This window comes from Gossypium raimondii, chromosome 10, assembly GCF_025698545.1.
Source record: "Gossypium raimondii isolate GPD5lz chromosome 10, ASM2569854v1, whole genome shotgun sequence".
Classification (NCBI taxonomy): Eukaryota; Viridiplantae; Streptophyta; class Magnoliopsida; order Malvales; family Malvaceae; genus Gossypium; species Gossypium raimondii.
This window is the reverse complement of record NC_068574.1, coordinates 43,910,508-43,926,838: the sequence shown is the minus strand read 5'-3', so window position 1 is coordinate 43,926,838 and position 16,331 is coordinate 43,910,508. Positions and strand designations below refer to the sequence as shown.

General features: G+C 31.0%; 2 protein-coding genes across 2 annotated transcripts; one reads left to right on the top strand and one right to left on the bottom strand.

Moving 5' to 3' along the window:
* The first annotated feature begins 2,545 nt into the window (after window positions 1-2,545).
* On the top strand, window positions 2,546-5,250 carry LOC105777972 (E3 ubiquitin-protein ligase MIEL1). The gene is made up of 12 exons (XM_012601511.2): window positions 2,546-2,777; window positions 2,874-2,961; window positions 3,106-3,162; window positions 3,276-3,308; window positions 3,404-3,481; window positions 3,592-3,635; window positions 3,731-3,771; window positions 4,218-4,300; window positions 4,379-4,470; window positions 4,553-4,622; window positions 4,742-4,783; window positions 4,874-5,250. The coding sequence occupies exons 1-12, from the start codon at window positions 2,725-2,727 to the stop codon at window positions 4,997-4,999; spliced, it is 807 nt and encodes a 268-aa protein (XP_012456965.1). The 5' UTR covers window positions 2,546-2,724; the 3' UTR covers window positions 5,000-5,250.
* An 8,872-nt stretch (window positions 5,251-14,122) lies between these two features.
* On the bottom strand, window positions 14,123-15,440 carry LOC105774905 (trans-resveratrol di-O-methyltransferase). Its single transcript, XM_012597475.2, has 2 exons — window positions 14,661-15,440; window positions 14,123-14,501 (listed from the first exon to the last, which is right to left on the bottom strand). Exons 1-2 carry the CDS (start codon window positions 15,438-15,440, stop codon window positions 14,193-14,195), a joined length of 1,089 nt encoding a protein of 362 aa, XP_012452929.1. The 3' UTR covers window positions 14,123-14,192.
* Window positions 15,441-16,331: the final 891 nt, after the last annotated feature.

Sequence of the window (16,331 nt, the reverse complement as noted above, 5' to 3'; positions counted from 1 at the left end):
ATGATTCTCATCATTCATCTAATTAAAACTTAAGCTATAAAAGTAATTATCAAGACTCGACAACTTTACTAGGAAAGACCCTAAAAAAGCAGGGTTAAAATGCAAGTAACCAAGCTAATGCACCACCAACATGGTATGGCCACACATCCAACATCCTAAATGTCAGGTATAAAAGACTCATCTACTACTAATAACTCATACTTTTTATCAACGTTTTTAAAATTAGATCGGTAATTAAATCAGTCATACCAGTAATTCGGTTAAATTAGTTTAACCGTTTCAATCAATTTATCCAATTCAATTAAATAAATCATAAAAAAAATTGATTCAATCAATTTATACCGATTCTCGAATAAACCTACTTAAAGTCCTTCTTCAAACTGATACCCTAATTAGTTCTGGATTCAATTGTTTTACCTCTTTTCCCACGAAATCTAACTTACTTTCCCATTCAATTAACCTCCTCAAAATTGAGGTTTGTGTTGCAGGAATTTGCAGCCCTAAGGTAGGACATGTCATCCTCCAACAAGCCATCACGGAAAAACATAAATATAATTAGTATTAAATCATAATTTAGATGTTTTAGGAATAATAAGAGAAGTGCAAGTTGAGGTTTGGCATGCATATATATCTCAACTCTTTTCCAAGATCCAATTCACCTGGCGCTCCATACCATGCACAACTTGCTTCTTTTTCCTTTTCCTTTTCCTTTTTTATCTCTAGATCCCATCTACTGACATCATCTAAATTATCCTTCACAAATTATTTATTTTCTTTTACATATCATATTTTTATAATTAAATAATATTTTCAATTTAAATCTGATTTTACAGATGGAATCCTGCAAAACTAATGTCTTGTCATCGCTGCAAGGCACATTTTCATTTATGCTCACTTAACAAAATATTTTTTAGCTAAAATTGTTCCTTAATAAAAATAAATGAAAATATGCATATAAAGATATTTAAACTCACGCCAATTGAATTAGTACAATCTTAAATTTATCACTCAGCCAAAACTTTATTTTGTTATTTTAACATGCACATTTTATTACCTTCATTATTATTTAAGTTCCTTACTGAGTTGGTGTCACGAGTGATTGGGCACTAACTCAATTAGGGAAATTACGGAAATATTTTTTCATAATTAAAATATGTTATATTATTCTATGGTACTTTATGTTTTTATTTTTAATAAAGAAAATGCATATGGTTGGCATTTGAACCCACGCTAATTAGATTGATAAAATATTAAATTTATTACTTAACCAAAGCTTTATTTTGATCTATTTTATACATTTTTATTTTAATATACACAATTCATTATCTCTATCATTTATCTATACTATTAATAAAATCTCGTATTGGGTTGGTCTTATGAGGCAACCGAGCACCAACACTTATTAGAGAAATTACAAAATATCATTTTATATTAAAATAAGTTATATTATCCAAAGGCATTTTAGTTTTTTTATTTTACTCACAATTTAATCTAATTTTTTATTTTAATATAGTACATATTTTATATGTTATTATAATTAATTAATTTTAAACCATACGTTTCATTATTTATTAGATATTATTTTAAACATACAACTATATTCTAAATCATTAGTTTCCGTGCATACGAATATAATAAAATTTGTAATAATAATTATTATTGTGTTTTGTGACCATCAACATGAACTCTACCGCTCATAAATAATGTGTTAAAATAAACAAAATTTGAATTAAACTAATTTTACTTCAGGGTTTATTCTATTTAATTATTATTATGCCTAAATTTAAATACATTTAAAAGTTCATTAGTCGAGCGACGTAATTTTTAATGTAAATCCAAAACTCAAAAGTTTTTGTCACTTAAAAGGAAATTATATTTATCAATTTTTTTATTTTCATTAATTTATCACTAAAAGATTCCTTTTTTAACTTAATAAACTAAAATATGAGATTAATGATAGTAATAATATTATATAAATAAGAAAAGTTAAATCGCAAATTAAATTGAAAATGTAATCAATGTATTTTAATTTAGTAGAATTTAAAATTTTTATTCTAGTCTCTATGTTACTATTCATACCTCTCAATAATATCATCTCTAACCTTTGAATCTAGATTTTTTTCTGAAAATACTCAACCTCTTATTCATGTTTTTCTTTGGATAATGCAATAAGGAAAACCATAATTCAGGTTTTAAGTTTAATCAATTGATATGAAGGAAGAACAATTTTTGGATTCAGCTTCAAGTTGAATGGAAACAAAAAGCGCTTGCACATGTTTGTTAAAATGCCCCCCAAAAGAAAAATTACGGACTGAAACACGATTCGCTGACACTGCGGCGACTGGTCCCTTTCTCTTAAAGTCATCACTGGCAGGCACTCACCCCACCTTATCCTTTCTCTCTCTCTCTCCCAACAGAATCTCATTATTTCTATTATTCAATAATTACTATTGCCTTTTTCTTTTTTTGGGTATTCAATTACTATTGCCTTTTAATGTAAGATAGCTATTGTTATATTAAATATATATTTTTATATATTTATATAAACGAGTGCCCCTTTGAAGGCGGGGGTTGGCATTCTTTTCTCTTCATTTAAGAATCCACGACAATCCAAGAAAATTTAAATCCCATCTTCCCAATTCAGGAAACCCCCTCTTCTTTCTGGGTTTCCTCTGGATAATCCGAGAAGAAAAGAACAAAATTTGTCTTCCAATTCTCCTGGAGATGGAGGCCTCTTCAGCCAATGAACGCCTTCATTTTGGGAAGATGGGATATGGGTATCTCTTCTTTCTTCTTATCCCTTTTTTGTTTTTTTTTTTTTGGGTCTTTTCCATCAATGATTCATTGGGTTTGTTTGTTTTTTCTTTTTATAGATGCCAACATTATAGGAGGAGATGTAAGATTCGAGCTCCCTGTTGCAACGAGGTTTTTTGGTGTCGCCATTGCCACAATGAGGCTTCGGTATTCGTTTTCATCATTTTTTCTGCATCCCCCCCCCCCTTTTTTTTCTATGTTTTAAGCTGAAAGTTCCCACGTTTCTGACTGTTTATGCAATTTCTTGTTCCGCGTATTCATTGTATTTGGATTCACTTATTGGTTCTTCAGAGCATGTTAAAGAACCCCATGGACAGGCACGAGATTGTTCGCCAAGACGTTAAACAAGTACGAAATTGAAAATCGCTTTGTTTTTCTTTTCTTTCAATTTATTGTCTTTCTCTTTTCAAGTTAATCATGTTAATGATATGTGCTTTTCGTGCCAATTTGTTTCTGTGTAGGTTATTTGTTCGGTTTGTGACACAGAGCAGCCGGTTTGTGTTTCAGATTTGTATCTTTTAAGACACAAATGGACCCTTTTCTTTGGTTTATGTTTTCACTTTTGGTGTTGGTTTTTTATGTTGCGTAGGTCGCTCAACTTTGTTCAAATTGTGGTGTCAACATGGGAGAATATTTCTGTGCAATTTGCATGTTCTTTGATGATGATGTAAGTACTTAAGATATAAGGAATGGATAGGCGTTTGATCCTTGTGTGTTTTACTATATAATGTTTATTTCTTTCCATTAATGTTTACTGTTCGGTTACATCTGATGCAGACCGAGAAGGAGCACTTTCATTGCCATGATTGTGGGATCTGCAGGTTATTTACCAAGTTTTAAGCATATATGGCTATTATTTTCATCTTGATTGCTTGAATTCAAGCTATGAGACTTAATCGAATGATTTTTGATACAGAGTCGGAGGTCGTGATAACTTTTTTCATTGCAAAAAGTGCGGTATGTACTTAACACCTTTATATCCCATTTCTTACCTTATCATGCTTGGTTCTAAGTTCTTAGATTCAATCCCATTCTTTTACTTTGTAATGGTATTTGTGGCTGATTTTTTATTTCATATTCAGTCGTATTCAATAATTTGCATTTCTCATTGGGTTGTTTTGAACTATTCTGGCTTTTGCTGTCATGCACTTTCATAATCGTTCTTGTTTTTGTTCGTCCTTGTTCTCAGTACGCCATACTTATGACTTCATTTCCATGTTTACATTCTTCTGCTTTGATTTAGAACTATACTATTTTGATGTGAACTCACCGAAAACATCAGTCAACCGTGTTTTGAGGAGTTTAAACATTGAATTCCATCCCCTGCTTACAGTATCTGTTTTATTCAATGCTACATCTATTTGTTTTGCACAATAACCACACGTACTTACACCACTGGGCAGGGTCTTGCTATGCCATTGCGTTGCGAGATAATCATTTGTGCGTGGAGAACTCGATGCGGCATCATTGCCCCATATGTTATGAGGTTCATCTTTTCTACTTCCTTCAATTATATTTAGCAAGTATTTGTATCCACTAATAGTGGATTGTATTGTTTCTCCAGTACCTATTCGATTCGTTGAAAGATACGACTGTGATGAAATGCGGTCACACGATGCACTGCGAATGTTACGATGAGATGATAAAGCGAAACAAGTGAGTGACAACGAGTTCTTCCTTGTATAAGCTTAATTGTTCTAGTTGTTCTTCCAAATTTAAAATGGTGTTGTTTGCTCAGATATTGTTGTCCTATATGCTCGAAGTCAGTGATCGATATGTCTAGAACCTGGAAGAGGATAGACGAAGAGGTACATCTTCGACTTTAAGCTCATCAAACTCGTAATTAACAGCCTTGTCTTTGATTTAGTTGCTTCATTCTGTTTTTGTCCACACTGATTCACAATATAATTATCTTGTTTGTTGTCAGATTGAAGCAACTGTAATGCCAGAGGACTACCGGCACAAGAAGGTGCGTGCATACTATGATCCTTGTTCATACCGAACAACCTGTTGCTTTATGTCCGAATCACGTATATCTTGATTTAACAAACGAATGCAGGTTTGGATCCTATGCAATGACTGCAATGACACTACAGAAGTTTACTTCCACATAATAGGGCAGAAATGCAGTCATTGTAAATCATATAACACACGCACAATCGCCCCTCCCATACTTCCTCACTGAGAAGATCACGAGCGAGGAACCAAAGAAGTGAGCTCGAGGCATCTAAGGTTTGGGCCTCTACTCATTAACGGGAAGACAAATTCTTGATTACATGTTACAATCATTTAAACTTGTGTTCATCATTGGATTGATTACTGTACCACAATAGTATATGATTCATATGGCACTGGCATTTTTATATCTTACGAATTTCTTTCTCCCATTTCGGAGTTTTAGAAAAAGAATGCAATGGTCGATTGTTTCATTGATAATTGGCTGAACCTTCTTTTTCTGCTCATTTTTTTTATGTCATCCTTCCATTATTTCTTTTAGAACATTTATCATCCAGTGAAAGTTATATTTGAACTCAAAGCTCAATTTAGTTCATTCATGCAGTCGACTGCAAAATATGGCATTTAGCATTTTTTTAATTTGAATTTTAGTACTTAATCTTTTATTTTCCATGAAAATGAAAGAACCAAGAAATTAACCCCAAAAGAACCCTTTTCTTTTCAAGTTTATTCATTTTCAATAATTTAATTTTAAATAATTAAACATTGGCATTTATTTCAATTAGTGTTAAATTTAGAGAAAGTTGTCGTTTTCTGTATATTTAGTGTTTCTGGTGTTGTCTCTTTTGGCTTCATAATTTCTAATTCGTTCTAAGTTTTGTATTATTACATCATTTGAATCTGTATTAACAAAAGTTTTACCCATGTAAGTGTTATTATTTAAATGAAAATAAATAATGAATCCTGGTCAACAATGGGCTGTAGTCACAACTTCTTTATGCCGTTGATATGATGTATAGATCTTGGCATTTCTTGTATAGCTCAACAAATAACATATTTCTTTCATTCTTTTAATTGTACACAAAATGTTTAGATGTATGTTTGGTTATTATAGATTGAAAACAAATAGCATAAATCAAATTATTTGATGGAATTAAAAAAAAGAGTTAATCTTAAAAGCTGGTCATTTGATTGCCAGTAAAATGTTTTCCGTAAAATGATTTCTGGAAAATGTTTTATTTTTCTGTAAAATGATTTACTAGAAAATACTTTCTGTTGTTTGGCAGATTTCTAGAAAATATTTTTCGGAAAAGTTGTTTTACATATATTAATATATATTAATAAATTTTTATATTTTAAATTGTTTTTACATATATTTCAATGATTTATTTATAATAATACTCAATTATTAAGCTACAATATTAATCGTTATAAATTATAAAAAACTAATATCAAATAAATTATTTGTAATTGTGTTAAAAAACAAGTATTGAATAATTAAAAAAACAAGTTACTAGAAAATCGATAAACAGAAGTAGTTTTCTACCGAAAATGAAGCAAGGAATGAAGGAGGCGGTAGAGAGGAGAGCACGAAAAATGTCTTACGGAAATTGAAAGGGTAAGACATTTTCCCTAAAATGTAACCCATTTTCCCTTGTTTTGGAGTTCATTTTCCAAATGGAAAATGTTTTCCGCCAATCAAACGCTGGAAAAGTTGAAAATGATTTTTCGGAAAATCAATTCTGTCAATCAGACCGACCCTAAAAATACATATTTCAAATTATGAGGTGATGCATGGTGGTTATGCACCTTGTCCATTAATTATGTGGTCAGGGGTTCAATCTCCTCTTACAAGAATGAAGAGTACATTTTATTACCAGTTGTTTACCTCTTTGGAGAGCACATTTTCTAATAAAATTTTTAAAAAAAATTCATTCAATCTACTCCAATGTCATCAACTACAAAAAATCATAAAAAACTGGGTTCTAGGAGCATTCCGAGATACAAAATCATTAATGAGGACCTCAAGTAGGTTTTGATTAACTTTAGCTTTGAAAATTTTCTTTTAGCTGATGCCACAGTTGACAAACTCAAGAATTTCTGTGGCTAACATTAATTCATTTGATAAAGTAAATTGCAACACTTTCAATTCAGAGAAAAGATCATTTAGATCAACATCTGATTAATCACCATGAGAAAGGTAGAGTGAAAAGTAACACAACATTCTTTCAAATCCATTTTCATCCAATGACTTTGACTTGTTTGAATCAAACAAAAACTAAAAAATACTTTCAAATATTTTTAGTTGCTCAAATTTGCTCTTTATACAAGTAATTGTCATGTCTACAATAACTAAAAAATAATCAACTCTAAATAATTCATCAGTTGACAAAATTTCTTCATCTTCTTGGTTATTCTCATCAAATTGTTTTTTTTTCTAATAACACGACGCTTTGTTGGAAGGGTTGGCTCTACATTCATATCAAGTGCAATACTTTTAGCAATATTCATACTAGAAGTAAAGCCTTCATCTCTATACTTTTCAAAATATGACAATACACCTAATTGATTTATGGTGGTGTCGATGCACATAGACTTAGATTGCAATTTCTTGCCCACCATATTTATAGCAAATAAAATTTCATACCAAATTACCATACCAAGCAAAAACTCAAAACTCTCAAGTGCATTGACCAAACTCTCCACTTCACTATTTGACTTTGCATCATCACAAGATTCATATAATTTCGACAAAGCCAATCTTATTTGGGGAGTTTGAAATCTAATAGCTTTAACACTTTTAATTCGACTCTCCCAACAAGTATTAGATAAAAATTTCACAGTTAATTCAGGGCCATTGTCAAGCAAAATTTTCCGTCTTTTTGTAGAACTCGAAAATAATGAATATATGTGTTAAACAATTCCAAAAAATGAAATAACTCTAATGCAAGAATGTGCAATATCACTAAGAGTAAGATTCAGACAATGACAAGAACAAGGCATATATAATGCTCTTGGTTTTATTTCAAGCAATCACTGTAACAGCCCGATTTCGACCCTAATCAGACATAGTGGTTTCGGGACTACAAGTCTGAGTCGAAAAAAAAACTTTAATATTATTTTGTGTGTTTATTATGTGAGAATTTGATTGTGTGGAATTTTCGTGTTTTAATTTTGTCGTTTGAGTGGTCGATTAAAGAAAAAGGGCTTAATTGCGTAAAAAGATAAAAAGGCTAGTTAATGTGTAAAGTGTTAAATTGCTAATGTCTTTTTTAATATGGAGTCCTTAATAGGTTATTAGTGCACTATTAAGTGAGTGGGTGGTAATGGTCAAGAATGACCTTGTATTCTTGTATTATAAGGTATATAAATTTATAAACAAAGGTTAAATAAGTGAACTAGTAATATGTTAATATACGTTAAATTATATCAAAATATAATTCATTATTCTTCATCTTCTTATGACCGAAACTAAAGAAAAGAAAAAAAAATACATAAGCTAGGTTCGACCAATTTACAAGCTTGATTCAAGGTTAGTTATGTTTCGGTTTTTGATAATTTTTACGTTTTTGAGATCGTTGCTTCGAATACTTCAAAACCCATGTCTTAATTTTGTGAATTGATGATGATTTTGAAATGTGCCATTGATGAATGTTTGAGTTTTATGATGCTAGTTGATGAAATATGAAATATATGTGTTAGATTAACATGTTTTGTTTTTGAATTTTTGGTGAATTTGAGTAATTAAGGCTAAATTGTGAAAATAAAATTTTGAAGGACTAAAATATGAAATAAATGACATACAAGGACCTATATGAGACTAAGGGATATTCGGCTAAACTATAGTGTAATTAATTTGGGATATTTTGTGTTTTTGTTTAAATTGGACTAAATTGTAAAGAGTGTAAAATATTAGGGGCAAAATTGTAATTTTCCCATTCATGTGTTTTTAGGCTAAATTGAATAGAATGGTTTTTAAATAAGCTTAATTTGAATATGTTTAGATCAAGAATTAAAGAAATCAGATTTGGATCGGGGAAAGACAAAAGTTGTTGAGTAGCTGATTTAACTGTCGACAATATTCGAGGTAAGTCTATAAGCACATAAATGTAGTTAAATTTGATAATATATATATGTTAAATGATGAATGGAATTTTTGTGAATATAATTGTGTATGGCCTAATGTATATTGAGCAAAGGAGCGATATTTTGAGCTCGAATCGATCGAGATATGTTGTCTGAAAGTCCCGTATGAACCCTAGGAATAGATAGGATACATATGTCATGACATAGGATTTTCGATATGTGTTATCGTGTAAGACCACGTCTGGGACGTTGGCATCGACTTGTGTTTACGTGTAAGACCCTGTCTGGGACAGTGGCATCGATATGTGATTACATGTAAGACCACGTCTGGGACGTTGGCATTGTACGAGTTTGCCGACTATCTGCGTGTCCTTTTTAATTCCGAATGGTTCAACGGGCAATGCGAAATAAAGACTGAATGTGAAACTAAATTACAGATTCAGGTATGTGTTAGTTATTTGTTTACATGGAAATAAGGTAAGACGATTATTTGAATTGATAAAAGTTCTTATTTTGATTATGAACTATGTGATAACCTACTTGAATATATAAATATGTATATGATTGATTATTTTCGGCCATAAGGAATATGTATATGAGGTTCAAATGTGAATTGGTAGTAAATGATAATTTGAATTTGATATTATGCATATTCGGCCTTGGTAATAAAATGTTAATATGTAATTGTCGATAATTATATTTTTGCTTATGACTTACTAAGCTTAAATAGCTTACTATGTGTATGTTGTTCTTCGTTTTATAGATTTTGGAAGTTGGTTACGAGCTCGGGGATCGTCAGAGAAGATTAACACACTATCGACTCCTCTCTGTACTTTGTAAATTTTGAATTCGATCTTATGACATGTATAGCGTAGCTGAAATGCTTGAATTTAGATTATGTAATATCAAGCCATGCGAAAATGACTTAATTTTCTTGTTTGTGTTCGGTTTTGGGCTGAATTATGGTTGAAGCATACTTTAATCATGGATTAGTATTTTATGGTTAGTATTTATATGGTAATGTGTGTATATATATATATATATATATATATATATATATATATATATGAGCATGGTGATTTCATTCAAGTGTTTTGGTAATTATGTGGTTGAAGTAAGTAAGTTTGTTATACTCATTAAGATAAGTAATGTTAAGTTAAGTGTCTAGGTTATGTATTATATATGAAATATATATGATTTGGTTGGATTTAGTAGTTAAGTGAATATAGGAGATGATTTATAAATTGAAGTATGTTTGTAAATGTTGATGATTAATTACGTTTGGCTTATTGATAGAGTAAACGAATGTATATATATTCAAATGTGTATTGATTAGGATTTATGGTTTAGTATATCTATAATGGATTAATTTATTTAAATAAAAATTGAATATGTGCTGTTCAATTTTGTACATATGCTATCAAATTTTGATGTATAAATGCAGTTCAATTTTATATATATGCTGTCAAATTTTGATGTATAAATGCAGTCTAATTATATATGTATATGCTGTCAAATTTTGATATATAAATGCAGTCCAATTTTGTATATATGCTGTCAAATTTTGATGTATAAATGCAGTCCAACTATTTATGTATATGCTGTCAAATTTTGATGTATAAATGCAGTCCAATTTTGTATATATGCTGTCAAATTTTGATGTATAAATGCAGTCCAATTTTGTATATATGCTGTCCAATTTTGGTGAAAAAAAATGCTGCTCAAATTGTTGTATATATGCTGCCCAAATTGCTGTATATATGCTGTCCAAATTTTGGTGTGAAAATGCTGTCTAGTTTGGTATATAAATGCTGTCCAAATTGATGTATAATAGTTGTCCAAACAGGGTAGACTACCTATGTTGTAATATGTAGTATAGTTAGTAACTTGAAATGAAATATGTGTACAAATAAATGTTTGGATATATGCTTGAATTATGATTTATAATCATATATGCTTGGAAATGTTCTAAGAATTTGAATGATATTAAATTTTGTTTTGGTAAACGATAATGATACGGTTGAAATTTTGAGACATGGTTAGTATATGTAATTTCATTAATGATGCATGTTTGATTTTAATTGGTTATGTGTTTATATATATATATATATGGAATGAAATTTCGTCGTTGAGTTAGTATAATTTATAATAAAAAAATTCTGAGTTGGGTTTTGATCTGTAATGCCTCGTAACTCTAATCCGGCGACGGACACGAGTTGGGGTGTTACAATCGCTTTTGAACACCTTGGTGCTTCCCTTTCATATTGGAACTATTATCATAACCCTGACCCCTTACATCATCAAAACTAAGACCAAGAGACTTCAAAACATCTTGTAATTCATTAAAAAGTCCCAATCCAGATGTATCATACACCTTCAAAACTCTAAAAAGTACTCCTCAATTTTATTTTATTAGTTGACATGTTCACACATCATACTATTAGAGCCATTTGTTCTTGACGACCATCATTAGGGGTACAATGAAGAATTATAGAAAAATATTTCACCTCATTGATGATCTTAATTATAGAACTTTTAAAACTATTGGCCAAAAGGAAAATCAATTCATTTTGAATTTTATGCCCAAAATAATGATAATGAAATTCACGGTTTTGAATGCATCTATAACATGATCTTGCATTATCACATTGAATTCCACAATCATTTCAATCAATCCTAAGTAATTACCATTGCTATCTTGGTAGAGTTTTTTATTAGACCCTTGAAAAATAAAATTATGAGTAGCAAGAGATTTCACAGTAAAACTTGCCTCCATTGCTCTTTCTCTTTCATAATCTGTTCTTGCAAACTTTTATCAATTGTTTTATTTTTATCAAACTTTACTCTCATTTCATTCCAAGTACTCATATTAGCCATATGCTCAAGACTGTTTTCATGTTGTTTGAGCCTCTCACTAATATGCCTCTAATTAGTTAAACCCTCATTTGCTAACAAACTTTTGTTACGACTAATAGATTTGAACAACTTACAACAAAAACAAAACACTTTGTCAACATGTTTGGAATAAACTAACCATTTTCTATTGTTAATCTCACCATTGCTCAACTTCCTAGAAAAATAAACATATGAAAAACGTCTATTATTATGATTATGGAGAGGAAAATCAAGATTCGTTTCTTTTATAGGCCTCTTTTCAACTAAAATGTCCCTTGTTTTGTTATTAAGATTAGCCTAATTTCTAGGATCATAAATATCCAAAGAAGGAATTATTCGTTCTTCATCAATGTCAATATCATGAGGAATTGTTTGTTCTTCATTAAGATCAAGATTTTCAATATTGGAAACATTTGGCACATTATTAGGCTCATTTAGATCATTAATTTCATCATTCTCATGGACATGCAAACTCTCATTTGATTGATCCAAATTTTCAATTAAAACTAGTTTTTTTTTAAAATTTTATCAATAACACATTGTTGTGATTTTCTGAACTCATCAACACATTTTTTCTTTTTCACTTCCAGATAAATGTTTCTTAGGCAACATTGTATATAAAATATAAAAATGAAAGCATGCCTTTTTGCACTAATGCTCAAGAGGATAGGAATTCATTCAAAACGTGGTTTTCATATAAAAGAAATAGAAATTAAAATGATTTAGATGGTTTTGGCTCACTAGCAAGGATGAGACTTTGAAATCTTAGGTTAAAATGTTTAATTAATTAATAAAAAGTGCTTGCAAAGAAGAAGTGTGTACTTGTTTTGGTACAGTGTCGTGTGTTTTATCGAAATAATCATATAAATTTTACATTGAGGATAAAAAGAATGGTGACTTGATGTTCAACTATTACTATCTTATTTTTAATTAATTAATCCCTTAAATCAAACCATACATTAATTTTTAAAACGAATTTCAAGTAGAGATTTAGTTTAGTGTACTTTCACCTTTAAAATTTGTATTTTTAATTTACGAGTAAAGTGAGTTTTGGTCAAATAATTTGAAGATACAATAATGTGATAATTTTTATACGGTTGAGATTTAATAATTTAGAAGTAAAGAAAATCAAACTTCAATTTAAACACGAAATTCAAAAAGCCTATGACTAAAAATATATTAAAAATCTCAATTTTATCCTTTCATCAGAACTTTTAAAATAATTTATTATAACAAAAAATTCTAAACTTATCTCGATTCGGAATAAAATTCGAAACCGGAATTTTTAGAGCAGATCCAACACAGAAAATCAAAAGTTAGTGTTTCCGGGTTAATTGTTACGCAAAAGATTTTATGAATTATTATGATATATTTTTTTGAATTTTTTAGAATTAGATAAATTTGAGATTATTTGTAAAGTCTGAGGGTTAATTTTTTAAAATTATGATCAAATCGATTTAATATGTAAAACCTGAGGGTTAAATTTATTATTATATTGGTTTTTTAACTGCCACGTCATCCTCCCTTCAGTGCAGTTAACGGAAATGGACAAAAAAATAATCTCAATTAGTTGGATGATCAATTTAAAAAATTCATAATTAGGTCACCAAAAAAAGAAACAAATACATAATTGGGTGACTAATTTAAAAAATTTATAGTTGGATGACAAACAAAATGACTATAATTGGATAAAACAAATTACTTTTTTTTTCATTTGTTTTCTTTAGAGGTGATCATGGGCTGGGCCAAGCCGGGCCCAGACAAAATTTTAGGCCCGTTTTCTAGGCCCGGGCCTGACCCGGCCTGAAATATGGGCTTAAAAATTTGTCCAAGCCCGGCCTGAAAGAAAATTGTTAAGCCCGAGCCCGGCCCATTTTCTAAACGGGCTCTTTTTTTGCCCAAACCCATATTTCGAGCCTATATTTTTACCAGAACCCTCCTATTTTTTGGGCGGGCCTTCGGGCCGAGCCTGGTAGCCCAACCCATGATCGAGGTTTTCCTACAATTATTTGGATTTTAAAACTTTTATAATAATTTAACTCCTTGTGTGTATATTGTAGTGCTTGTATAAAAGGGTGAGTTTAGATGAGCGGTGTGTTTATTTGTAGTTAGTATAGAAACAACGGTAACGATGAGATTAGATACTATAGTGTGAGGCAAAAAGTAAATTAAATCTTAGCAATCAACAAAAGAATTTATATTAAGAAATAATAGTTGGAAAATTATTATTCATAGAGATATAAGTACTCATAACAGTAAGAGAAAAAGTTCAATAAGAGTAGGGCAATTATACCCTTCTAACTATAGCTTTGTTATCGAAGATTCTTAGGGGTAAACCTCAACGAGAGATTTTAAACCAACAATAGGAGTAGAGTAGGGCAATTATACCCTTCTAACTATAGCTTTGTTATCATTATTCATAAGGCAAGAATCGATGATTCTTAGGGGTAAACCTCAATGAGAGATTTTAAACCAACAATAGGAGTAATTTTGTAGTGACTAAAACCAGCTGCTAAAAACAACTTATTCCATTCTTCTTCAAGCCTTTCTTTTCCATTCACCAACACCAACATCTCCATGTCGAAGAAGAGCTTTGTTTCACTTGATTTAAACACCTGATCATCATCCTCCCTCAAAACCATCTCTATTATAATCACCTTCCCTCCTACATTATCTCGGCTTGAAATGGCCTCTTTACATCGCTTTAGGATCGTCACGCATTCTTCATCATTCCAGTCGTGCAATACCATCTGCTCAAAAGCATAAATTATTAACTAAGCCAAATACTGTGATTACATTTACAGTTTAAGTTTTGAATTAATATGTGCAACTAAATTTGTTGTGCATTATTTATAATAGTGAAAATATCAAGAAAAAGATAAATGAGAATAAAGATAGTAAAAGTTAACCTTTAATAAAATCGCATCTGCAGTTGGAAACGTCTTGAACATATCACCTCCAACATATTTCAAGTTCTTACTACCCTGCAGGCCAGCAACAACATGAGGAAGATCAAACACAGTGCACTCCAAGTGTGGAAATACATCAGCAATGGCCTTGCCCACGATTCCTATGCCACCCCCAACATCTACAAGGGAGTTCAATCCCTCAAACACCCCTTTACACTTGTCAACCAAAAAACTAGTAACCAATCGAGAATCACAAGCTTGGCTTTCATTAAACAAGTCACTTAATTGTGGATCTTGGCTACAATAATCCCACAATATCTTCCCATGTGCGGTTTCAAATGGGGTACGATCATCATTTTGAAACCAAGCCCCTAAAAAATTCCAAGGCTTTGTGAAAATAGGATCTATAGCAGCTTTCAAAGTAGGTGTTATGCTCAAAGTATTATTCTTGAGCAACAAACGAGAAGAGTTGGTAAGAACATATCCTTCTTTTTGAGCATCACCGTCTAACTTTTGATGTGCAAAGAAGCCCGAATGAGCTAGAATGCGCATGAGCCTATAAATGTTACATGCTTTGGTAGAGTTGAGCATCGGTTGTGCATCAACCAGCTCAGTAATCGTCATGGGCTTGCCATGGTTTTGAATGATATCTGGGATACCTAAATCAAGTGCACATTTTAGAGACATGGAACTTATGAATATAAAAACATGGTTCAAAACGTGAGCATGTGCTTGAACTAGCTCATTATCAAGCTCCCCATTGGCATTGCCCATATTCATCTTAGGTAAGTTTTTTTTATATTGATTAGCTAAGGGGTTTTTTTTTTTGTTTCTGTGAATTAACATACCAGTAAATATGCTATTTATAGACTATATTATGAGGGCAAATAACCAAAAAAAGCCCTATTTTTAAAAAATTTATCGACATGGGCCCGGTATTTTATTATTTACCGAAATGAGCCATTTCCCCGAAATCGCGTCTACATCAGCCCGATGTCAGGGGACGTGTTAGAAAATCACGTCCACGTCAGCGCGCTTTGCTTACGTGGACACAAATCGCGCCTACGAGGACGCGATTTGCTAACGTGGATGAACAGTTTATGTTTTTTAGCTTGGAAAACTTTGAAATGCCATAACTTTTGGCTCGGTTGTCCGATTGAGACGATTTTTTTTATTTCGAATAACTTTTCGAGATCTACGTGCTGACAAACCGCCGAAGGCGGTTTACCGCAATTTTCGTCGAAAAAGATCCTTTTTTGCCCCTAAATTTTGATTTTTTCGGTTTAAAATTGAATTTTGAAATATTCAAATCATTATTTTCCTTATTTATTTGAAGTAAACACCGGATTTTTTTACAGAATTGTTGTATTATTTTTTCTGATTTGACACGTGTATAGAATAGGTCCGATAAATCGTTAGAACGTAAGTAATATAATTAAGATAATAACAGTATTTCTCTAATATGTCAATTAATTAGTTTAGCTTAGTTGGTTAAGATGTTTGCTCTTTTCCCTTAGTGTCTTGGTTCAAATCTTGTTGGTAACAATTTTGAATCTTTTTGTACTTGTTGCTATTGATGTAATATTGAAGAGTTAATTGATTAAAAAATAAATACAAGTACAAAAAGATTCAAAATTTATTTTTTCAAAATACCAAAAAAGCCCTATATTT